Source organism: Camponotus vicinus, unplaced genomic scaffold (genome assembly GCF_025532165.1).
Source record: "Camponotus vicinus isolate PSW18456_S1 unplaced genomic scaffold, iyCamVici1.0 SCAF_2, whole genome shotgun sequence".
Lineage (NCBI taxonomy): Eukaryota > Metazoa > Arthropoda > Insecta > Hymenoptera > Formicidae > Camponotus > Camponotus vicinus.
The window spans coordinates 324,918-350,259 of NW_028141956.1; the positions used below are offsets into that span (position 1 = coordinate 324,918).

Sequence of the window (25,342 nt, forward strand, 5' to 3'; positions counted from 1 at the left end):
CGCGTGTTATAATAGATATCAAAATTTAAAGAAAATGAGTTTGATACATAAAAAGTATGTAGTATAATGCAAATGTAATGTTATCGATCTACAGAATTATATAGTTTATGACAATCGTTCACAGAATAAGTGTGTCATTATCTTTTTCGTATTTCTAAAACAAATTTGATATAAAATTTACATCTAATAATTAAAATTATGAAATTATTCACTACTAACTTCTGTGAATGTTTGTGCGATAAAAATGACAATTATTCAATTGATGTAAATTCGAGGAAAGTGTATTATACATTTTTTCTCATTCTACAAAAACATATTTTAAATTCGTGAGCGATATTGAATTAATTTTAAAAAATCACTGATATTGTCATTAACTCTCCAAACTGTCAAAATAGCAATTTATCACAATGATAACCGTAGACATGTATATAAATGGAAAAGAAGCAATAAATCGATGTATTCGACTTATATTTTTTTAATTTTAAAGTAAATTCAGTTGGAGGAAAACAATGGATTTATCCTTTATATTTTTTCATGACAATATATAATGTTGATCGTTCAAAATCTCATGGATTGTATTCCAAAATTTACTTTTTAAAATAGAATTGTATTTGAGGACAAAAGAGACAAATTTCTTTGTCCGATGAATCGAACGCAAATTTAGTCCAAAAAATAAATTTTGAAACTATAGAAGCAACAAAGATGTCGCCATGTCGATGTCAAAGATAGAGTTCCTCAAGTAAGAGTTAGGACACCGCGTGATGATTTCTGATTGGTCGCGCCATTTATAGGGAAGCAGTGAGTGAGAAAAGAAGAAGACAAAGCTATTCGAGACATGCACGGTAAATAATGTATAGGTGTGTATTAAAAATAATTCAAATATAACAAAGAATTAATTTTTATATCTATTTCATTTCATATAACGATTATTAAGTGATATTTATTAATAAAACGTATTCTTTTATTGTAAATTTATAAACTTAAAACTGAGATATAACTAACCTTAATGTAAAACTTTAAACTTATATATAAAAATAGTTTGGAAAGATAATTTTAAAAATTGTTACAGATAAAATGCCTAGTTGCGCAGCACAAGGATGCTCAAATTCATGGAAAACAGGTCACAAAATGTGTTATTTTCCAATAAAAGATAAAAAGAGATGTGCAGTATGGGTTCACAATATGAATCATACAAATTGGATTCCATCAAAAAATTCAACATTATGTCAGGTAATATTTTGTATATAATCTTAATCATTATAAATTACTCAATTATATAATTATATAACTTTTATGGTTTATAGATTCATTTTGCTCCTGAAATGTGGGAGAAACGTAGAGCAGATGGCAGTTTGAAATTAAAAATAAATGCTATACCTACTTTATTTGATAAAACAGGTAATTTATTCTTTTATATTGATTTTTATGATATAAGAAAGAAATTAAACAACTAAATAATGTTTTTTCTGCATAGAGATAATTCAATCATATATTCTATCTATGTATTGTTAATATTTTGCAGTTGCGGAAGATCCAATTGCAAGACAAATTGAAAATAAAAAAGACCTAAATTTTGAAATTAATAATGAACCAATGGAATATGAAGATGTATCAATGGATGAGTATGAAGATACAAACGAAATCATAAATATAAATATTGAAAATGAAAAAGATGTAGAAGATGTAGAAGATGGAACATCTGTGCAATCAAATACGGCTTTAAATTCGTGCACTAATTGTTTAGAAAAGGATAAAAAACTAGAAAAAATGCATAAACTTGTAATAAAAGTTGATCGTTTACATAAACATGCGAAACAAAAACTTTTCAAAGCAAAACGCAACATAAAACGTCTACAACGACAAATAAATTCTACGAATACACTTGCATTAAAAGTAAGACAAATTTTTAATGATACGTAACTAAAGCTTTTATCTGGCGAAATATAAATCTCTAATAGAATGTACATGATATAAGTCTTTCAAATTGCGCGCGCTACAGTTCCCTATTAATGGCGGACGTTGTCCTAACTCTTACTTGAGGAACTCTAGTCAAAGAGCGGTATCTTTTGAATTTTGAAATAGATGTAGATGGCGCAATGAATCAACGGTGTCTTCCCAATTTTAAAATAAATGTAGATGGCGCAAATGAACAAACGAGCCAACATATCTGTTTTTATTCTTCTCTCTAATTTAAGAATAATCAAATTATTTCAAAGTAATTGTCATAGAAATTAAAAATGCTAAGGAAAAAAAATATCCACATACATATCATATACGTATCGTAAAACAGGCTATAGATGAATGAAATTTTTTTTGTTCCCGAGTGACGCATTCGTAATTGGGCGGTTTTCCCGCCAGCGGAAGTGGGCGAAACGCGCGCGCGATCGATGGCTGCGCGCGCAGCTCGAACGCGGCGAAAAGGTCTCGTCGATGCGTTTATTCGAACGAATGCGAGCGAGCGGAGCGATATTTCGGCGCGAGACAGGTTTAGTAATTCATTTTTCGATAGTCCCGGGTCGTCCGTGGAAAAAAAATTGGCCTCGCTCGGACCGAGTCGACGATGCCCCCGCGCGCGCGTAAGTTCCTGCGGGGTGGGCGAGGGGCCGCCATGACAGTCGTCGTATTTTCTGTCAACTGCGAGCACGTAGCGGCTTCGGGAGCGACGTTGTCGTGAAAATCTCGCGCGACTCGGCGTCCGTCGCGATCGAAAGCGGCCGTCCCGCATCCCGGGCCTGTCGGGCTGGCCGTTGCGGCTGTCGAGGAGACGGTGAGCGAGCGCGCGTGGCCATTATCGGCGATTTGTTTGTGGGCGTTGATGGCGAGGTGAGACGTCGGGAGGCGGCCTGTGCGGAGCACGGCGCGGCGCGGCGCTGTCGAGAGTACAAGAGAGAGAGAAAGAGAGAGAGAGAGAGAGTGACGAGCTGGTCTGTGCGGAGGTTCCCCCTCCGCCCTTCTCGCGCCTCCGCCCCGCTCCCTCGCTCTCCGTGTGTCGCGACGAGCGCGCGTCTCCCCCGTTCCGTCTGTACATGTGTGCGTGTGGCAAAAGAGGCGAGGAGGAGGCGGCCTCGGAGCCGACGGAGAACGAGATGCGAGAACCGCCGACGGCACCGTGCACCACGTGAGTTTCAATTTCTCTCGTCCTGTACCCCGCTCGAGGCGCGGAAAGTCGGGCGGAGGCGCGTTGCGTCGCGGCGCGGAGCGGCGCGCCGCGCCGCACCGCGCGTCCGTATCCCCCTCGCCCCGAATCCGCACGTCGTAGCGCGTCCATCTTGTCGAGCCCCTTGTCCCCTTGTCGCTCTCCGCGAAGCGGAGCCAAGGAGCGAAGAGCGATCGGCCGACGACGCGCGACGCGCGACGCGCGACGCGCGACGACGACGACGCGGGGACGACGCTCGCCGAGGATACCCGGTGGCCGCCGTCGCCGCCGCCGTCGTCCTCGTCGCTGTTGCTCCTCGTCCGCCCGTTTCTCCGTCGCGGCCCCGCCGCGCCATTGAAAGGCCCCGTTCGTCCATTTCGCGCTTTCTACATTTTTCTCCCTTCTCTTCATTTCTTTCCTTTTCATTCATCTCTCCATCGCTCGCCCTCTCTCGACTGAATTCGAATCGACGGTAATTTTGAACGTCGCATCTCGTACTTTGATCGCGGCCGAAAGGGACGACGGAACTTTGTCGCGTCGCGTCGCGTCCACGTCGAGGATGACTCATCCCTTCCCGCTCGCGGAAAGAGCGCACCGCGAGGTTAAAATGCGATGATCGACGCGGTGCTCCTCTTTCTCGCTCGTCACCGTCGTCGTCATCGTAATCGTCATCGTCATCGTCGCCCGCTTCCTCCCCCCTCTCTCTCTCGCTCTCTCTCTCGCTCTCTCTCGTCCCGAGATTGTTTATGCGTACTCGACTCGGGCACGATTACGCGCACGATTCGCCGATCCCTGTCGCTTTCGTGGCACGGTAGACTTTTCGAGGTTAAGCGGACGATAGCACGTTTCCTCGATCGGCCCTTGACCGCGGATCGCAACGAGACGAGACTCTCGCTCCTTCGGACGTACCCTCGAGCACCGAGAGCGCGAATCGGGCGAGATAATGCAATATGGTGCGCACTTTAATACGTTGCGAATCGATATCGCGCGATAAAAATCGTCAACGAATTCAATATGTTTGCCGTTGCGCGTTACGTTATTTAATTAGCGCTGGTCTGTACGATCGTCCCCCTCCGACCTCGAATATCCTCGCGCGTGCTTTGTACCTTCAACCGACCCGTAGTCCATAAGCACTTTTTAAACGTAATAACGCAAAGATTAATTTTACGTAATGCATTTTGCAGGATGAACAGTCAAGTATGTCAGACACGTTTAATTAATATCCTTCATTGAACGAAGATGAATAGTGAGCAGCATGCATTGCCAGCGACTACGCAGGCACAACAAGAGGTGAGGTACTTTCCGATCGAAACAGGCTATACACCAAACTACAAATGCGCAAATGACAATTACACGGATGCACTATGTTAATGTTAGATACGTTGAGACGTTTGTATAATGAGCCTTGTTCATTCGTCAATTTGTTTCGTTTTCAATCCGCTTTAACAAGTTGTGCCTCGAGTTAGATTTACAATTTGATAAATATATATTTCAATGATTTAAAGCGCTTAGAATATGTATTGTTTGATGATAATTTATGCGGTATGTAATGTTTATATATATATTTTATATATATATATATATATAAAATTTAATTTATATATTTATATTATTCTTATTTTACTCGTATCAAGTTCCATTATCATACATTTTCGCTTTGCACCTTTACCATCGTTTAGAATGTTGCAATTTGTAGTTTTTAGGTTAGGTAGAAATGCTTGTAGCGTATTGTATACGTCATAGGAGATTGCTTATGCTTGGATTTCTCTACTCTTGTAACTCTAACACTTTGCTTATCTTCGCATCATAGTATATAATATCTTTATGTATCCAGTTTTAACAGGTTGCGTATACTTACGTAAGCTTGAGAATAGAGTAGCCGTTTACGATTGGTTTGTATGGCTTGATAGGTGTACGATAGAGCGTTCTCTTCTCAGTGTACACGCAGTGTTTAACACGGAAAACACCGACAATCGCATTCTCTTCGATAACGAATATACCCATAGAATCATTTGTGTTGATGCACATGTATCAAAAGTGGCGCATTTGTCGATTGGTCTTCAGCCTGGTGCATGCCGCTGCATGCCCTATCAATGTTGTACAAATGTCTGAATGTATATCGGTAGGATGTAAATGCGGGTCAAAGTGGTCGCCCATCATACCCAGGTGGTTTGGCTACTGCGACCGCGAGTCTTGGCAATGTAGGGAGTACCCCCCATTCATCCACGGACCTGCGTGTAGGTACTGCCGTAGCGTTAGCCTCCTCGGTAGCTAAGTATTGGGTCCTCAATTTACACGGATTGCTTCCTGGAACGCTACCTCAGGTCTCGGTCTTTCATCCCCACCACAACTCCTCGCATAGGAGTGGTGGCAGTGGGGAGGCATCATCCTCCAAAGAGTCAGCCTCTTCATTGAATCAGGAAATGGCGTTGACTTCCAGCTCGCATCATCAACAACAATCTACAGCCGCGCATCATCATCATCAGCCATCGGTTAACAGCAGCAGCCATCACAGTTCTCTGCAATCGAATCCGCAGGTTTGTTAATGTGTAGTAGCACGTGTTTTGTGTAACGATTTTCAAATTTGGATGCGGCTTACTCTGATCCGAGCAGCAATTAGACTTATGCTTTTGCAGCAGTTACGATAACGCGCGCAATTTTTTACGGAAATGCGTGCGAGTCGGCGCCATGTGTAGACGACAGCCGCTAAAGGCGATGTACACAAAAAAAAAAAAAAGAAATTCGGCAAGTGCTCGACATTGGAATTTATAATATTCATTCAATTTTCAAGTTTTATGTCGCCGCTTTATTTTATCAAGAATTTTATATTTTGTGCTTCGTCGGTCTTTGTACAAAATCTATTCTCTAAATATCAATTATCACCCTATTTGTTACGCTGCACAGTCTTATATACGCACTGATTAGATTTGTTAATTACTCGATACATTTTTATCACTGACGCAGAATGCTCAAATATCGATAAAAGCTTCTACAATTATAATCCTGTACATAAGCTATTCGTTTAAAGTATTTATTTTTTTTTATTATTAATAACAAAAGCACATATCGAATAACAATAATAATACATATCGCGTGTGTATTTTGTTCGCTAGATTCCCGTATCTCTTCCCGGCCTTAATTTAGACGGCGCGCATATACCGGCGAGCGTTAGTCACCTGCAGGTTGCGCATGCACAAATGCAACAACAAATGCAGGCACAAGCACAGCAGCAGCTGCACCAGCAGCAGCAACAACAGCAAGCGCAGCCGTCGCAGCAGCAACAGCAGCAGCAGTCCCATCATCAGATGCCAAATCATCAGAACGCCCAGAACAACGGACCGACGGGACACGGCCAAAACGCACAGCGAGACGACAACAAAGTCAAGGACGAGGGCGGTAGTTGCACCACCGAGCGCTGCAGCGACAATCAGGTTCACTGTCAAGTTCAATGTGATCTGCAATTACAACCTCCGCAAGATCTTCAACAGAGCTTGATGCAACAGCAGCAACAGCAGCAGCAGCAGCAGTCGCAGATCGGGGTCAACATCAGCGGAAATTCCACCACCGAGGGGGGGAGTCAGAATAATTCCGAGAAGCCCGAGAAAGAAAAGGAATTGCGGCAACTGAATATGACTCAGTGCGTATAAAAAGACATTCTCATCTTTAATCGTCAATGTCCAGATGAATAACATGAATGTTGTTGTAGATTCCAAGTCCCTGACTTAAAGCCAGGAGGACACATGATGGATGTGAGAACGGCGGACGGATCGGTTGTGAAAATCAGCGCGGGAAACGAGCAAGATTTGGCGAAAACTCTCGGCGTCGAAATGGTACAAAATATGTACAAGGTGCGAAACATTACGTATAATAGTTTTATCTCATTATTGTATAAAAGTTGCAGCCCATTAAATTCTTTTTCCCTCTTACTCGAACGGGTTAGGTAAACGTTGAAGATATTAATCAACTCTTGGCTTATCACGAAGTCTTTGGAAAGCTACAAAGCGAAATTGCGGCTGGAACAACTCTAGTGGGTAGCACTGTTCCCACGCAGACAGTTACCACGATACAAAACGGTACTCCAATCGTGCAGCAAGTCCCACTGAACAAATTTGATATAAAATCGAGCGACGGCGAGGCAACTCCCGGTCCAAGTGCATCGCCCGTATCAGTTGGCAGTCACGCTTGCGAGATATGCGGAAAGATCTTTCAATTTCGTTATCAGCTTATCGTGCATCGCAGATATCATACCGAGAGGAAGCCGTTTACGTGTCAGGTACGCAAAACGTTGAACTTACGCATGCAGTAGCGATCTATGCAAAATGTGGACATACAGATTGATATTAAATTTGTGACGATTTCAGGTATGCGGTAAAGCGTTCTCGAACGCAAACGATTTGACGCGTCACGGCAAGTGTCACTTGGGTGGATCCATGTTCACTTGCACAGTCTGCTTTCATGTTTTTGCGAACGCACCTTCGCTGGATCGCCATATGAAGAGACACGCCACCGACAAACCGTACAATTGTACAGTCTGTGGTAAGAGCTTTGCGCGCAAAGAGCATTTGGACAACCATACGAGATGTCACACCGGCGAAACACCTTACAGGTAAATTTCGTATAATTTCTCAAAATTCTCAAAATTCTCAAAATACTTAAAAAACTAGTAGATGAATATAAAATGGCAAACATGATGTGTTTAAATAGAAGACATCAGAGATATATTTCCATTAGAAATTGTTGTTTTCCTATTTATTCTTAGGAATCTTAATTATTTCTGAAAATAGCAGAAGAAAAATTTTGACACGATTGTGTTGTAGGTGCCAATACTGTTCGAAGACATTTACCCGAAAAGAACACATGGTAAATCACGTTCGCAAACACACTGGTGAGACTCCACATCGATGTGATATTTGCAAGAAGAGCTTTACTCGCAAAGAACACTTTATGAACCATGTTATGTGGCACACAGGAGAAACCCCTCATCATTGCCAAGCCTGCGGCAAGAAATATACGCGTAAAGAGCATCTCGCTAATCATATGCGCTCGCACACGAATGATACGCCGTTCCGTTGTGAAATATGCGGTAAGTGATGCAATCTTATATTTTATGTCTTTCTGCGTGAAATTTAAAAAAAAACGCAAACAATTTGTTTAGGAAATCATTTTCTCAGGTGAAAAAGAAAAAGACATATATTTTTAATGTGAAATCTACATAACAAAACAAAATGACTACGGTATTTATATAATGGGACGATTCCAGAAACTTTCTAAATTTATACACAATTATCTTTTTATAAATTTTTCTGCGTGTTCAATTTTAACAAATAGAAGAAAAATTGGTTTTATTTAGCAAATCTTTAAAGATAAACAGGTCAATACGAGCTTATAAGGGCAAGATATTTGTACAACGATACTCAAATCTCATTTCACAATAGTATTGAAAATGACAAAATATATAGTCCTTTATTCTTTTAATTTTATGCAATTGAAATACAGATGTCATTTATAATCATCATATTTATATTTCTGAAGAGGATACAAGCAAAAATTCTATTTTTAATACTATTGGAGAGTGTATCATCGCATAAAAATCTGTTATTAGCTCAAATGGACTTGTTTGGTTTTAATTATTTAAGTTTGTCAATATTTTAATTCTCATTTTTCATAGGAAATCAAATCATCTCAATTAAGATGTTTGATATAATATCAGCAATTTATAACATTAATATGATTTAAAAAAATTATTTTATTACAAATCATATAAAGAACAATGTAGCGATAATCGATTATTATTGGATAAAACCATTTAATAAAATATTAAATATTTTATTAAATAATTTTATCACAAGGATGGGGAAAGAAATAAGATTAACAGATTTAGAGAAATTTGAAGCGTTAATAAGGTAAGTAAAATATTATATTTAATTATATACGATTTATTTAATTATACATATCAATTTCAATCATTTTAAATAATTACAAAGTTTCGTATCCCTTTCTTAATGTGAAAAGTATTTATTTATTTTCATTTTAAACACGAGATTTCTAATTTCGTGTCGGGAAATATACATTTAAAATTTAATCAAATATTAATTAATTCAAGAAATTAATACTAAAGTCACAAGAAATCAGTTATTGTTAATTTTATCAAAATTTTTATTAAAACTTATCTATATTTTTTTGCTAATTTTAAGATACTAGTAAAATTTGCAATTATAAATTTCGATTTGTCATAAAATCTGTTATTTTAATATATTGAATATTTTATCAAAATTGAAGTATTATTTACGATTAAATACGACTAAGATGAAAAATAAATCTAATTTATAATCTAACTTTAATATAACAAAAATATACTTAGTTTAGTATAACTATCTTATATAGATATGAAAAAAAGCGCTTTTTAATTTATGTAGATGTAGATTAATATTTTATTTGCATTAATATAAAGAATCAATACAGTGTGTACAATTTTTCAGAGAACGCATTGTAAGCTTCAAATTGTATATAGCTATTTTTATTGCCATATATTTTCACCAATTTACTCTAAACTGAATGTCCAAAACATTTTTTTTAATATATTAAGGGAAAGAGAGTTTCGTTTATAGAGATGTACAATATATCCCATGAGATAAACATATTCATGCAATTTAAAAGAAAGCGAGTAAGTAATTAAATTGTTGTTAACATATCTATTATTTAATATTAGTTTAATCAATTTTATATATTTGCAAAATCAATGCAATTATCGATTCATTTTCATTAAAAAATTCAAAATTTTTTATAATTCTTTATAATTGATGCGAAAATCGTATGAGGGAGAAAAAGCGATCAAAATAATATTTTATATTATGATGAAAAAAAATATGCCTAATATCACTTTATACAGGGTGTCCCATTTTAACTTGGACAGTAAAATATCTCAAAAACTAAGCCCAGCAAACAAAAATGTTTCAGACAAAAGTTGTATGGTTTCGAGGGGGACATAAGATGGTACCATTGGTTTGACCTTGAAGAGTTATTTGAAGGTCACATGAAGGTCACCTTCAATTTCTTAAATGGAACCTACTATTTGTCATTGCATATTCTTGTAGCTTATCTCGAGAGCTTTCCAAAACACTATAATTAAGTACCTTTTCGTTAAGTACTTTTTGAGTTATGAGGCTTGAAATAATTTCTTAATTTTACATAAATCGTAAAATATCTTGTAAAATATTCATTTTTCGATTATCTTACCTTAATACTTTTATGTACAAAATAATGAGAGGAATCAATTGGTGTAAAAAAAACACATAGTTGTTTTTAAGAAAAAATATGGAATTGTTAATTGCAAATTACATATTTTTTCTTCAAAACAACTATGTGTTTTCTCGAGATAAGCTACAAGAATATGCAATGACAAATAGTAGGTTCCATTTAAGAAATTGAAGGTGACCTTCATGTGACCTTCAAATAACTCTTCAAGGTCAAACCAATGGTACCATCTTATGTCCCCCTTGAAACCATACAACTTTTGTTTGAAACATTTTTGTTTGCTGGGCTTAGTTTTTGAGATATTTTACTGTTCAAGTTAAAATGGGACACCCTGTATAGTGTCATAATTTTGAATAGATACTACAAATTTCCCTTATTTATGAAAACGGCACAATTTCAATAGGAATTATATAATTATATAGATGAAGATTGTCGGGAGAATTTTGCATCTCTCCGAAACGAATCTCTCTCAAACCCCGCAATTTCAGAGAGATTATAAAAAAAAACAGGGTATTATTGAAAAAAATAGACGCGGGATCGATGGGATTTGACACACACGGGGGGTCTCTCTCTCCGTCTCGAGTCGTGCGCAAATTGACGCGGAGTTACGTCGAACGCGCTGTACGCAAGTCGCGGCCTCAGAGCCGCGCCGGTTTATATACACGGCGCGGTGAAATAAAATTCGCGAGAATTGATCGCGCATCGCGAGTAGCCGTCCCTCCACCCTCGTTCGCTCTTTCTCGCCCCCTCTCTTCTTCCCTTCTCCCTCGCCCCCTCTCTCACTCTCTCGCCCCTCTCCCCCTCGCCCGGTTGGCTGCTCCGAACTCGCGGGGCGCGGGTCGCGCGCATTCCTTCGCAGAGGCAAAGGGGCGCCCCTTGGAGAATCGTGATCGTGTCGGTGCGCTTGCCCTCGTCCACCCACCCACCCACCCGCCCGCCCGCCGCCCTCCCATCCGACGACGACGACGGGGAACCCCTTTCTTTCTTCTTCAGTCCTCGGAAATCGCGCGAGTCTGCTGCCGCCGGCCGGCTCTCTATAAAGGGCCTTTTATTTCTCAACATTTGGCCGTGAACTGTAATGGCATGACTTGCTATTTCGTAAATTTAAGCGGTTCGTATAACGTTCTTTCGCCTTATCCTTGGCTCGCTCGCTTTGCCTGCTTGCTCGCGTACGTCGCATCTTGCGATGTATTCGCGCTTTGCCATTTTTACGTCGACGATAGTTTAGTTCGAAATTAATTCCGCGACGTAGACTGCTTTCTTCGCGCCTGCTTTCGATCGGTGACCAAGGTGCTGGTCCTTGGTCGCCAAGGGCCTCGACTCTCTGCGAGTCGAGTGGAATGAACTTGACGTTATCGCGTCATTAACAATGCCATTTTGTTATTTTCAATATGATTGTAGTAATGTTGGCGAGGGTTTCGTATCGGTAATTTATAATCATTGCTACTGCGAGTTAAAGTGATTGGCGCTGCAGCAAAATTCATCGATCTTGTTTGCACGCCACCCGAGTATTGTAACGAGTCCGATATTTGGCTACAAAGTGCGCTCTCAAAATTGACTTTGTGTAAATCGTCAATCGCACGTCGAGAGGAAGCAATTGGACGGCTCGATAATTACATTTTCGCCAACTTTGTTACGCGATCGCGAGCGAATGCAAGTGTAAAAGTCGCGTCTGCTACAAAGTGGGAAATTCGAAATTTTGTATTTTTACTCGATAGGGCTGCAAGCATGCGCGTCGATCTTTACATGTCACGTGATAAGTGTATACATACAAGCGCACGTTGACTGCGTCAAATGTCAATTTTTGGAACAAGTGGAAAATGGAAAAAATTTCTACAGATATTGTAGATTTTACTCAATTTCTTTTTTAATATTCTCAAGAAAATTTCTTAAAAAAATTGTATTGATAAGAATATGCAAAATTTGCAAAATTTTTGGCAAATTAATTACTATCGACAAGTTGGAATTTGATTAGATTAGCCGCTTAATAAGCGGTCGACAATCTCTTTTTCGTGCATCATTTCTTGTAGGTTCATATTATGAAATTAATCAACTTGTTAAATTGATTATAATTTAATCAATCAATTTACAAGTTGATAGACGTATGATTTTAGCGCTTATTAGAGCGTAAAAAGAAGGGAGACATCCCACAAAGTTTGTTTTCGCATAAATTGTAACGACCAGTAATGATTGGTAATGGCAGGAACATGATTCGTGTCTAACGATAATACGTGTATTTGGAATCGTCCCATGTTTTATACGCATTTATCTGTCCCGTTTGGCAATTGCAATCTAATGAAACGTGCCTGTTTTTGGGTTTTTTTTTCTGTTTTTTACTGCCGCTATACAGGTAAGTCGTTTACGAGGAAGGAGCACTTCACGAACCACATAATGTGGCACACGGGTGAGACGCCGCACCGCTGCGACTTCTGCTCGAAGACGTTCACGCGAAAGGAGCATCTCCTGAACCACGTTCGCCAGCACACGGGTGAGTCTCCACACCGATGCGGCTTCTGCTCCAAATCGTTCACCAGAAAGGAACACCTTGTTAACCACATTCGCCAACACACAGGTGAGAGCGGTTGGCAGATGTTCACTTCACGGGCAACCGATATAATCGTTATCTCTATTAAGAGTAGTTGTATTATCGTGACCTATTTATGTACATATATTGAAAGAGAAAGAGATCAGTATTTTTTTTCTTTTTTTTCTCTTTTTTTTCTTTCTTTTTTTTTAGAATTAAGAGATTCATTAGGGACTGCGAGAGTCGCCTCGTGCGTGACATCACATTTAGGTGATGCGATCGAACACGAGTCGAGACACTCGTCTCTCCATATGCTTCCGGTTTCACACATCTGGCTTACATACGGGCTATTTCACTTCTACTGGATTCACGGATCTTGAAGACGAAATCGTTGACGACTATGGAATCGATTTTTTCTTAACGAAAATTGAATAATCGCAATACGTTATAAATGAAACATTTTTAAAATGAAACGTTGCGTTGTGAAAAAAAAATTCTTCTAAATTCTTCTTGAAATTAAACAAAAAATAAAATTCTTATTTAGCTTTGTAAGGTTTATATCGCGAAAAACTTATTTATATCATTGATATTTTCAATTGATCATAACTCAAAATATTGTACATTTTAAAAATGTGGTCTGTCTCTATTTAAGGGACTCTAGGATTAATGATTGATCTGCTAGAATTGAAATATCCTGTATATGTGTGTGTGATGCATTTAGCCGAGGATCAGACATTTGCATGAGATTTGATTTAGACGGGGTCGCCATAAAGTTTCACCACAAGTTTACTCTCATTCAGTCGCTCTCATCGTACGTATCTCTTAATGTGTACACCATCGCGCATCTAACTCGATCTGATCATCGCAAAAAAAAAATCTCCCATCATCATTAAATTCCCAAGAACATTTGCTGCTGTTCTGCCTAATACACCGCTCTCATGTCATACCTTTTATTAACAGCGTTCCACACAAAAATTCCTTGCATTTATAAGTGTTCATAGCTCTCGTTTGCATCCTCATTAAAATTGTCAGTCAAATTTTGCATTTCACTTGTCGGAGACTTGTAAATAACGCTATTGTTCCTAAAACTTCATTTTATTGTCGTTGATGGCACAAGTCTCTGAGCTCAGTTTTAATTTCAACGCTGATACAGAGTATTGTGATAGATTAGATACGAGATTCTCGAGAAAGAAATTAATACTTATTTGCTTCATAATCGCGAGATAGAAAGTTTCATGCTTAAAGTAATAGTAGTGTAATAGCATTTTAGTATCTGATATATATATGTATATGTAAAGTTAAAATATATATCGGAATACTATAATCTATTGCTGTACAAGCTGACTTTCCTTTGATGTAACGTACGGATACGGCAATATCGAATATATCTGTAGTACAGCATTTTTTACGCATGCGGATATTTTTTCCGAATGACGCTAAATAATCAATAATAATTCCTTGCAATATTAGGCAAAAGTCTTCAACAATTAAATTAAATCTATCGATACTAGACTATTAAAGACTGACATTGTTATAATATATTAAATCCCATAGAAAAAGATTTTTATTGATTGGTCTTTTATATAAAATTTCCTACATGTTTCAACTTGGTTAGTTTTAATACAAGTACGTATTTTTAATTTTTGGATATCGAAAGAGAGAAAATACATATGTCAGGATTTATTTCATTCGATATTGTGCCTTCTCTATGCGTTGCGTCAGGCAAAACTCGCCTTGTGCAGGACAACTCCACTGAGTTCTGAATGACGAAAAACGTTTCCTTTTTTTTCTCTCAAACGTTGCGAATTCGCTTGTAAAATATGTACAGGGGAGACGCCCTTCCGCTGTTCATACTGTCCGAAAGCATTTACGCGGAAGGATCACCTGGTGAACCACGTCAGGCAGCACACGGGTGAGTCACCGCACAAGTGCCAGTATTGCACCAAATCCTTCACGCGGAAGGAACATTTGACCAATCACGTGCGTCAACATACAGGCGAATCGCCACACCGATGCCACTTCTGCTCCAAATCATTTACTCGTAAGGAGCATTTGACGAATCATGTGCGCATCCACACTGGCGAATCTCCACATAGGTGTGAGTTCTGCCAGAGGACGTTCACTAGGAAAGAACACCTAAATAATCATCTCCGTCAACATACCGGAGATTCCTCACATTGTTGCAACGTGTGCTCCAAACCATTCACAAGAAAGGTACGTCGGCCGCGTAAGCTTTATAACGATACACTTGATGTCGAAATATTTAATATAATATTAATAATTAAAAGATAAATCCAAAGTATTGACAATTTCAATTTCTCAAATCTAATACTATTTTATATTTCTTAAAAATTTGTAAAATATGACTCAAATTCCTCTGTACAACATCAGCAATGTGTATCACATAAAATTTTAAATGATTAGCGAAATTTCATTTAATCCTTTAGCTATGAAATGTGAAAATGTTTTTTACTCTGTTTGCATTCATCATTTCCATTTTATTGATTGAGCCACAAGATGATAATATTATAAATAATATATTGTGCGATAATATATTACGCATCATAAATTAACAAGAACAAATATTTGAATTAAACTTTTGTCTAATTTTACTATTTTTAATTTTAACATATAAACATTGCTTTATAGCTAAAGTTTAGTTGGATCTCTATTTGCGTAAATATAATGATCGATAATTCTTCACACCTTTTAATTTTCCATTGCAGGAGCATCTCGTGAATCATATGCGTTGCCATACCGGTGAACGTCCATTTGTGTGCACGGAATGTGGCAAGAGTTTCCCATTGAAGGGCAATCTTCTCTTCCATATGCGCTCGCACAACAAGGGCAGCAACGCCGAGAGGCCGTTCCGCTGCGATCTGTGTCCCAAAGATTTCATGTGCAAAGGACACTTGGTCTCGCACCGACGCTCGCACTCTGACGAGCGGCCGCACAGTTGCCCGGACTGCGGCAAGACCTTCGTCGAGAAGGGCAATATGCTGCGACACTTGCGCAAGCACGCGGCCGAAGGACCGCCGACACAGGTTAGCACGCCGTCGGCGATACCGCAAACCGGCGTTCTGCCGATTCCAGCGGCAGCGGCGGTCCTGGTGGGACACCCATTAGCGCCACCGGCGCCTCCCGTCGTCCCGCAACACACGGTGGTAGTGCCGACACCGCCCGGCGTATTGGCATCGTACTAGATCGTGATCCAGATAAGGAAGATGGAGATAGAAAATCCTAAAAATGCTATAGAAGCTTGGAAGATTCTTCCGATGATGAAATAAGACAAAGAGAGCAAGAAGAATAGAGAGAAATAGGAAAGAGAAAGGCATCTGAGAGAAGGCGTCTGATATATGCTGTGTGTATACTTAATATATACGATTGTGTCCAAGAAGTGTGAAGATTGTGCGCCGCTATTCGTTGTTTCTTTGAGGAAACTTGAATTGCACAGTGAGGTTATTATTTAATATATGGGATTATTAACATACGCCATATATTTGAATTATCATGTGTTTCGCGTGCTGCGCAATCCATCTGCGATTCTGCAACAGTTTATATATACCATTTTCATTTCCTAAATTTACAGTGAACTTTCTTCGGGACGATATAAAGCGATCGTTCGTGATATGCGCATAAAAGATCATATATTGGAACATTAACGCTCGATTGCTAGACTTGCGACAATGGCGGTGTATTATCCAAAGTTTTTGGTTTTGTTTTCGTTTATATGCTTATATGTACTTGATAAGTATATGTCGTTTGTGGTAACGAATGTGTATTCGTTTCAAATTTGTGCAAAAGGAACATCAGAGTATGTCGGAACTTTGCGACTATGTGATGTAATAATTATAAACATGTAATAGTTATTCTTCGTTAATATTGTACTTTAGTAATCTTCCGTAATGTTAAAGAAAAAAGGCACTAATTATATAATGTCAACGGCGATTGTCTCGGATTATTACGTTCGTATGTTATTTTCATATGAAAGAAGAATGTATCCGTATGAATTCGCCAATTATAGTAAAGTTTTCGGGAATCGTGATGGCACATAAACCATCGCAAAGTACCATCAGGAAAGATACATTCGCGAATAACGAATAACAACTTTGAAAAAATATGTATTGTATATATAAATATATATGTATATAGGCATTAGCATATATAATATATATTATATATGCTAATATATATAATGATATTAGCATATATAATATTTTTCTATATAACAGCATATATAATATATACTAATACTACACACATATACTAATAATATATATTATTAATATTTTTTCTGTGAAAACATATATGTTGTGGTAAATCGTTTTTTATAAATACTTTTTACCCAACACTGGTATACAGGTAATTTTTTAATATCAAGAAAGTGAAATTTAACTTTAAATGATAAAATTGTAATTTTGACTATGATTACTCTTTGCACATTAATTATTAATTTTACATAATTTTCCATATGAAAGTTTATCATTAGGATTACTAGTTTGATGATAATTGCGCGGTTTTATTGGATCCAAAATGGTGTTTCATAATAAATTAAAGTGGGTCCGACATTTGCAAATGCAGAGAGATATCGTACTTTTATATAAAAAAGATCGTTGATAAAAAGAAGCGGATATGGATTGACAAGTAAATTATTTTTATTAATAATCAATCACAAATGTATAGCAATTTTGTTTTCTAATTTTCAAACATTGAAATATTTGTTTTAAATTTTCACGATAAATAATGTGAAATTATTTCTTTCAAATATTTCTATAATTTTCAGCTGATGTTTAATATCTTATTATAGTAGATCTCGCTGTCTAAGTGAAATCGTAATATTTGGAAGTAAAATAGCCAAAGGTCCGAGCTTCGATTAGTAAAATTTTCTTTTATATATCGACGTGAAAGTACGATAAAGAAATATTCGTGCGTTCAATCGTTTGACTTAGGCGTCAGTCGTTATGATTCTTAGTCTTAGTTATTACGATCGAGTGCAATATGATTCAGTCGTACGTTTTGTTTAGGAAAACAAAACGTTCAACAAACGGACACCACTGATATCCGATCTTGAATGCAGAAGGCAAACCGATAAATTGAATTTGCGCTTTATTGAGAACAATTTTTGTTCCCTTTTCTTTTTTTAAGTTTTTGTTACTAAATCTAATTAACAATTAATTATATATTTCCTTTTGTATCATCTATCATGAAAAAGAGAGAGACACTATCACTGTAGCGATCATCCTGTAAGGCCATGTATTTCGTATTACCGTTAAGATTAAGGTAAAAAAGAGATAAATAAGAGCGTGACAGCGTGGCGTATTTGTAATCGCGCACGTATACAATGTCGAGTATCTAAAACTTGAGTTCTACACGAGCGATTTAAGAAAGAAAGAAGATAAAATTATAACCAATCGTCGCGCCGTCGCGTTTGCATTAAATATATAATTATGTATAATATTAGTATAATAAAACTATATCAAATAGGCATTATATATACAAAGGACGACAAATTTATTAATGCGCGTTTGTACGTCACATGCGGTCCGCGCGTGCGACGAAAGTTGTTCGCAACTCGGTAGAAATCTAGATATAAATATATATATATTATATATATATAATAAATATACATATATATATATTAAGTATATTGAAACAGTTAGATATCTCATGTACTATTTAAAATAACGAAACAGTGAAAACTTGAATGTATTGCAGGGTCACCTTATACCGTGAAATATCGTGGGAAATTTACCTACACTATGAGTAGATCTTTGTTATATTCTCGGGAAAAATAAAAAAAAAGAGAGCGAAATAAATTAAGGCGATGAGTATATGCGGGCCATCGTGAACTTACACGGGGACAAATATATATGTATAATATATATATTGCTCATAATGCTTATATACATTATGTATATATACTGTGTAACATATGTAAGTGAAGTAATTGTCGAGAAAAAAAACGACCAGATTCATCCTTTTCCTTGGAGGAAGGGAGAGAGGACATACTTCCGACAAAGAGGCACACACGCGTGTAAAGAGAGAATGAAAAAAAAAAGAAAAAATGCGATTCCTCTGCAAATGACCTTTGCATCTTTGCGCGACACATTGCTAAGAATATGTAACAAGGAATAAATAGAAATAATGTTTATATGAATTATTATGATTATTAATAATGATACTATCATACGTTACGAGGGTAAAAACTAAGAGTTGATTCATGCTTTTAAGAGATTTAGTTTCGTGCTTGTTTAAAAATAAAGATGAAGATAATGGCAAGCAGTCAGATCCGTGCGTTCCGTGCGTTGTGAGTCGAAGCGAATTGTATGCGTCGATGTAAAGACGATGTTTCGGACACCATCATCGTCATTGTTGTTCATCGCTAATGTTACGTTGCATCTAAAATTGCGCAGGGCATCGTGCATCATCCATCTAACATACTAAGCATTTAGGCGGTCTGCGCTTCGACTCAGAGCGAAAAAAAAACGTGGTGAGGGAAAAAAAAAGATTCAAAATATGATTATTTACTTTAGATAGAACGAAAATATGTATAGAATTTTATTATGCACCATTGTAATATTATGTATCCCAGTTGTGACACAATATACACTGGTGTTATGTTAAATGTGGAAATTGCGCGTACCAATCTTCTTTTGTTTGTGTGCTCCCCAGTGCCGTCATATTACTACACACATACACACAAATCATAATCGTATTTGTCAAAATTAACAAATAATCAACAAATCTTTCGATTTTCAATGTAGATGAGAATTTAACAAATGTGATTACAAAATTATATTTGTACATGGAAAAAGAGCGACGATTGTTTTTCTGTCTTCAAAATAAAACTTGTTCCAAGTTTTACATATTGTTGTCTATAATAAGGTCGTATCACGGTCACTTTTCTTAAACATATATAACTGTTGAAAAGATGTAGTATTTAGCAGGGCTGTGTAAGTAACAGGATAGTTATAGATCAGACTTTGCTTCGCTTTTTGTTCCGTCGCAAACTCGTGCAAATTCTTGCGAGCTGTAAAGAAAATCCATTTTATTCCAAACACAAAAATCGGCAAAAACAATCAAATACAATAGTTACTTATGATAGTTATTGAAAATCTACAATTTCACACATAATATTAAGGATAAAAAAAAGTGCACCTGAATATGTGTTGAGATAAAGCTAGCTTAAATATATGTAGTACAACATAATGTGCTCTTGAAAAATGTAAAAAAGCGTTGGAAACTTTTCAATGCAATGCGAAATATTTGAATAGTTTATTTGTTCGATATTGTTATTTACCTTCGTCGACGAAAAAATTGGCGAAATATTGAGCCACTAAAATGGCGTCACGTCTGTGAGGAATCTTTTCTCCAATCACCCATTCATAGAGATTCTTTTCCGGATGAAATTGTAATCCGTAGAATGGATAGCGTTTATGTTCCAATGTTGAGATGAATTCTAAACCATTTTCATCGTGATTCAATGACAACACACGAAACTCGTCGATTAATTGAACGCGGCGTAATTCCTGAAATAGAAAACGGAGTACATGCATAATTTAATATTGTAATATTTCGTACATATCATTCTATATAATTTTATAATTTTGTCTACATAATATCATTCTATATAAATTTTCGTGTGACATTTTCTCTATTTTGACATTTTTGTTATACATTGCAACTATTCTAAATTTGCTTGCTAATAATTTCTTAAAAAAGAGACATTTACCTTCATCGTAACGCAATAATGATGCTGATTAGACGTGACATCTTTTTCAGCTAAAATCTTCAGAATATCTGGTGAGGCCTGCTTAAACAGATTGGCTTCTTTAAAATCTAAAAAAAATTACATTGTTTTCTTGAAAAAACTTCTAATGAAGAAATCAGAGTATAATCTTAAAATTTATACATCATTTAGAAATGTTTAGAATGGTTTTTTTCGGAATATTTATAGAAAAAATGCAAATCCTAAAAAATGATTTTGACAACAATTAATTGTATTTAGTAGAAAAGTATATAATTTGCATTTTCTTATAAATATATTTTGAAAAAATTTATCCAAATTACGTGATAAATTAAGATTATCGGAATGGATCTCGTAGCCATCACGTTAATATTAAAATATGGACTGTTATTAAATGTAATCTAGAAATAATTTAGATGTATTGGATAAAAATGGTTGGAAAGATAAAGTACCCAGTGAGAGAAATACCGATCGAAAATACGTCTTATAGACGTATATACATCTATAAATATACATCTTTTCGTCACCTATCATTTTTCACTGGATAGAAGAATATAAAAAATTTATATTGAATAATAATAAATATTTAAAAAAAATATTTACCATTCGTGAACTCTAGTGGAAGAGGCAGATTTTGACTGGAGCATGCTGTCCTGTGTTCGAGGCCATTCGCTGCGACATATGTTAATAGCTCGAAACCAAGATTGATACCAATGATGGGAAAGTATTCACCTCTGTCATTGATTTTCTTTGCGATCCTATTTAACGAATAGATATAAATATACATATATATATTTTTAATCTTTTGTTTTTAATACATTACACTGACATTGTTATTTATTTTTTATTGTTTAACCTGTAAATCGCGGCACCTGCATCGGCATATCCTTCCTTCTGATAGAGACTTGCTGCACCTCCTGGCCACAAAACTCTAAAAATATCGATTTTATGAGCATTATGAGTGTACCTAGTAAAATGTTTTAAAAATATGTAACTGTTCTTCACATACCCATTGATTTTATTCAAGATATCTTCGTAATACGAATCATTCATGCCAATCCTATACACATGAAATTGTACATAATCCGTGGATTAATAAATCTGAGACATGTATAATATCTATTTACTAACATATAATATTCAAGACACTTAAGTTTTTTCCATTATTTTTATACATGTTTAATTGTTTATAAGTGAACGACTTTAATTATTTTTAAGCAAACACCAAAGAAAACAAAAATAGTATAAAAATGTTAAAAATATATGATCGCCCAAAATAAACTTGGCGAGTCATTATCTAAGCACATTTTCAGCAAAAATATCGAGCAAAATTATTTGTCGCTGATTTTTAACATATAACATTAAATACATTTTTATATCAATTCTCAAATTACACAATCCTATTCGAGTAAAATTTATTTAGAATTAAAAGAATATAATTTTATTATATCTACCTCTAATAACTTTCTATAGCTTAATTTATAAAAAGACACATTTATTTACAATCCTTTGCAATGTGAAAATCATTTCTCCTTTTTTTACCAAGAAAAAAAATTGACTTTAAATTGTGTCACTGTACCTAAAAAATTTGTAATATTTTACAGTTCTATATTTCTTTTACAATATTTCAGAATATAAAATGTTTATTTAACTGTTAATTTATAAAAATAATTAAAAAATAATTGAAAAAGAATATCCTTTTTTCACAAGATATGGTGTCGATAGAAAATTTGTTTCCAATGTAATTTTAATTTGGCAATTAATGATTTTTACATTCTATTCTAATAAGTAGAATTCCATCAAGAATAATTAATTTCAATTCAATTATATGATATGAAGAATAAACAGATAAATTGTAATCTAATCTGAAGCATTTAATAAATAAAGCAAAAAAATGTAATGTAATCTAAAGATAAAAATTACCAAATTGGGACGGGTCGAGCACCGGCACCTTCAACGAATTTTACATACGATGCTGCAATGTAACTGTGATATTGATTCGCATACTCTTTGTTTAAAATATGATCTCTTTCTTGCGTCAGAATACCTTGAAAAGAGCACAGTTATTCACAAATGAAATCTTTAAGATACATAGGCTAATTCAAAAGAATCATCACGATTTGAATTTGAAAAAAGAAAAATAAAAAATCTATTCACATACGCGCACGCATACGTTGTGTTATTATACATGATATCACTGAAAAATTAAAGTTTGTACATAGCATATGTATTACATTGTGTTATTGTACATGATATCACTGAAAAATTAAAGTATGTACATAGCATATGTATTACATATATATATATATATATATATATATATATATATATATATATATATATATATATATATATATACAGGGTGTCCCAGACCACCCGTACACTCCTTTTAAAATGAAATTAAATGGCTTTTGTCAAAAATCGCGAACAATTTTTAAGTAAATCGGGTACGCTCTATCAAGTGGTGATATTTTCAACTTTTGATTCCGACCGGAAATACGCCATCCGGATCGGAAGTTGAATTTTTTTAGGGGAACATGGTACTTTTTATTACAGATTCGAATTGTATGTGAAAAAATAAGAAACTTTTGTATCAAACGTTTTTTCTGAAAGTGCCTCTGTCAATCTTAAAATTGACCTTGAAAGTAACTGTGATGAACTTTCAATAATTAATATTTCTATTATTATTACAAAAATCGTTACATGGAATAGGATTTCTTTATTTAATTTACTGCGCTCTACCTCCTCACAAGTGCGTGAGCTCATGCTCAGGGACACCCTGTATATAAATACATATATAACATATCTCTCTCGCTTAATTGAAGGAGAAAAGGAAAAAGAGATCCGACCGCTATCGCTCTCTCTTTCTAATGTTTAAGACAGTCTTTTGTATAGGAATGCGCAGTCTATTTCTTTAAGTCTATGACTTATATATCCTGTTTGTGTCTTTTCCTCCAACTGTGCCGCTCCCCACTATACCGAACTACTAAAGAGATAGCTCACTCATTCCAGTCCAGTATGTATTAGAATTCAGTAGCATGTATGTATGTATATATGTATGTATACATGTATAGTTATAAAAACTTTCTGTTATTTTTTGTAACATTTTTTCATGTGTTTTTTTCGTTCAAATTCGTTAATTTTGGGAAAAAAGAAATAAAAACTCGCTATATTTCCATCTTTCCACAGAATCTTTCATTCTAACTTTTTCTTCTTGCGTATATTTTATAATGAACACAAGATGCAGCAACCTGTCAATTATACGATGCTTTATCACGATTTCTTCCAAAAAACTTACCAATAATTGGCCGATTATTCAACTCCCCTCCAGTCTTCAAGACTGCAAAGGTAAATGTCGTAAATAAAGTCACCCACAGAATGTCCATTATAAAGAATATTAACAATATTACTGTTAATATAATTCAGAGTAAAGTACGCATGCGGTGTCTTTAGTTAAATAATAAATTCTTATCTCAATTTCATATAATCATTATCGTAATCAAAATTCGTTTTAAAAATTTGGTCACTGCGTGGGGACAAATTATCAAAAATCTATCTGGCAGTTTTGAAAACAAACTACTCCAAAGAGAGTTGAAACGCATCTTGCGAGGAGAATTTATCATTTTGACAAAAAAAGAGATCTCTCTCGCGAATACGTATCTATTGTATACGTTATCTGTTGTAATCCACCGTTTATTATACAATCGTAAAAAAAGGTTACGCGAATACGAATCTGTTATCTATTGTATAATCGATCGTTACTGTACAATCGTAAATTATCGCGCCAAGTTACAATGATATTCTTATCACAACTGCGATAATATATGTATCAATTATTTCCAATTAAATTTATAACGTTTTCGACTGAAGCAAGTTTAATCGAGCAGAGCGCGCAATTAAATCTAATTAATCTAATCTATCACCAACATATCTTTGATCGAAAATGATTTTTGAATCTGATTAATATAAATATAATACATGTTTCAATAATATAAATAATATAAAGTATATATATCTCACTATTATGATTTTAAAGCATATTCTTTGCCTTGATTAATCAATCAAACGCTTATTCAAAATATTTCATTGATTAATCTAATAATCTAAATACTTCTATTAATTCACGTAACGGAGTTTATAATATCATTAATTGCTCTCAGAACAAAACTGTTTCATTCGGAAACACTATTACTATATCGTCACTTTTCAATAATGCCGAATCACGGACATAAAAATTATATTTCTGTAGATAATCTCAATGAATATTCCAGGAAAGAAATAAAATCGCAAAAACAATGCTATCGATATCGAATATTCGGTTCTCTCAGATATTACTCGGATATTTATTCATTTCGATATAATCATAAGGAAGTATTGAAAAACTTTACGCGGAATGTGTATATCTAGTTAATTTAATCGAGATTTTCGCGATTAATTGATTGCTCGTCACATAAATATGCATAAAAATATTGATGAGACATTGATGTCTCGTGAAATGATAATGCTAGATGTCAATGAAATGAGATAATTATAAGATGAGATCCAATAAGATTATTGATAACTATAAATATTTAGATACATATGAAGTACGTACGCATACATTTCATAACGCGTTCGTTATAATTATAAAATATTATGTTTAACAAAACAATATATATCTAGAAAACATTGAGATGTTTCA

The 25,342-nt window shown here is 35.6% G+C and overlaps 3 protein-coding genes across 11 annotated transcripts; 2 read left to right on the plus strand and 1 right to left on the minus strand.

Annotated features, from left to right (window-relative positions):
• Positions 1–726: 726 nt before the first annotated feature.
• LOC145966843 (uncharacterized) lies at positions 727–1,964 on the plus strand. Its single transcript, XM_083091230.1, has 4 exons — positions 727–857; positions 1,070–1,230; positions 1,305–1,398; positions 1,523–1,964. The coding sequence occupies exons 2-4, from the start codon at positions 1,075–1,077 to the stop codon at positions 1,918–1,920; spliced, it is 648 nt and encodes a 215-aa protein (XP_082947356.1). The 5' UTR covers positions 727–857; positions 1,070–1,074; the 3' UTR covers positions 1,921–1,964.
• A 552-nt stretch (positions 1,965–2,516) lies between these two features.
• Positions 2,517–19,547, plus strand: LOC145966840 (uncharacterized). 9 transcript variants are annotated; one of them, XM_083091222.1, is made up of 11 exons: positions 2,517–3,118; positions 4,321–4,426; positions 5,263–5,673; positions 6,250–6,773; positions 6,843–6,984; positions 7,077–7,409; positions 7,498–7,742; positions 7,954–8,219; positions 12,741–12,962; positions 14,911–15,128; positions 15,641–19,547. In XM_083091222.1, the coding sequence occupies exons 2-11, from the start codon at positions 4,376–4,378 to the stop codon at positions 16,115–16,117; spliced, it is 2,889 nt and encodes a 962-aa protein (XP_082947348.1). In that variant the 5' UTR covers positions 2,517–3,118; positions 4,321–4,375; the 3' UTR covers positions 16,118–19,547. The 9 variants fall into 9 exon arrangements, with proteins under 9 accessions (XP_082947348.1, XP_082947347.1, XP_082947343.1 ...); XM_083091221.1 differs by having other exon boundaries at positions 12,741–12,878; positions 14,743–15,128; XM_083091217.1 differs by having other exon boundaries at positions 2,519–3,118; positions 14,743–15,128.
• LOC145966842 (gamma-glutamyl hydrolase A-like) lies at positions 18,859–24,101 on the minus strand. The gene is made up of 8 exons (XM_083091229.1): positions 23,960–24,101; positions 22,585–22,708; positions 21,671–21,721; positions 21,518–21,592; positions 21,265–21,419; positions 20,647–20,753; positions 20,215–20,443; positions 18,859–19,944 (listed from the first exon to the last, which is right to left on the minus strand). Exons 1-8 carry the CDS (start codon positions 24,045–24,047, stop codon positions 19,790–19,792), a joined length of 984 nt encoding a protein of 327 aa, XP_082947355.1. The 5' UTR covers positions 24,048–24,101; the 3' UTR covers positions 18,859–19,789.
• Between the last annotated feature and the right edge of the window lie 1,241 nt (positions 24,102–25,342).

Coding starts and splice junctions, on each gene's coding strand:
- LOC145966843 (XM_083091230.1), top strand. CDS start 1,075: ATGCCTAGTTGCGCAGCACAAGGATGCTCAAATTCATGGAAAACAGGT. Junction 1,231..1,304: donor AAAATTCAACATTATGTCAG/GTAATATTTTGT, acceptor TATGGTTTATAG/ATTCATTTTGCTCCTGAAAT. Junction 1,399..1,522: donor TACTTTATTTGATAAAACAG/GTAATTTATTCT, acceptor AATATTTTGCAG/TTGCGGAAGATCCAATTGCA.
- LOC145966840 (XM_083091217.1), top strand. CDS start 4,376: ATGAATAGTGAGCAGCATGCATTGCCAGCGACTACGCAGGCACAACAA. Junction 6,985..7,076: donor TGGTACAAAATATGTACAAG/GTGCGAAACATT, acceptor CGAACGGGTTAG/GTAAACGTTGAAGATATTAA. Junction 7,410..7,497: donor GGAAGCCGTTTACGTGTCAG/GTACGCAAAACG, acceptor TGACGATTTCAG/GTATGCGGTAAAGCGTTCTC.
- LOC145966842 (XM_083091229.1), bottom strand. CDS start 24,047: ATGGACATTCTGTGGGTGACTTTATTTACGACATTTACCTTTGCAGTC. Junction 20,754..21,264: donor TCCACTAGAGTTCACGAATG/GTAAATATTTTT, acceptor AATTTTTTTTAG/ATTTTAAAGAAGCCAATCTG. Junction 19,945..20,214: donor CAATTTTTTCGTCGACGAAG/GTAAATAACAAT, acceptor TTTTCTTTACAG/CTCGCAAGAATTTGCACGAG.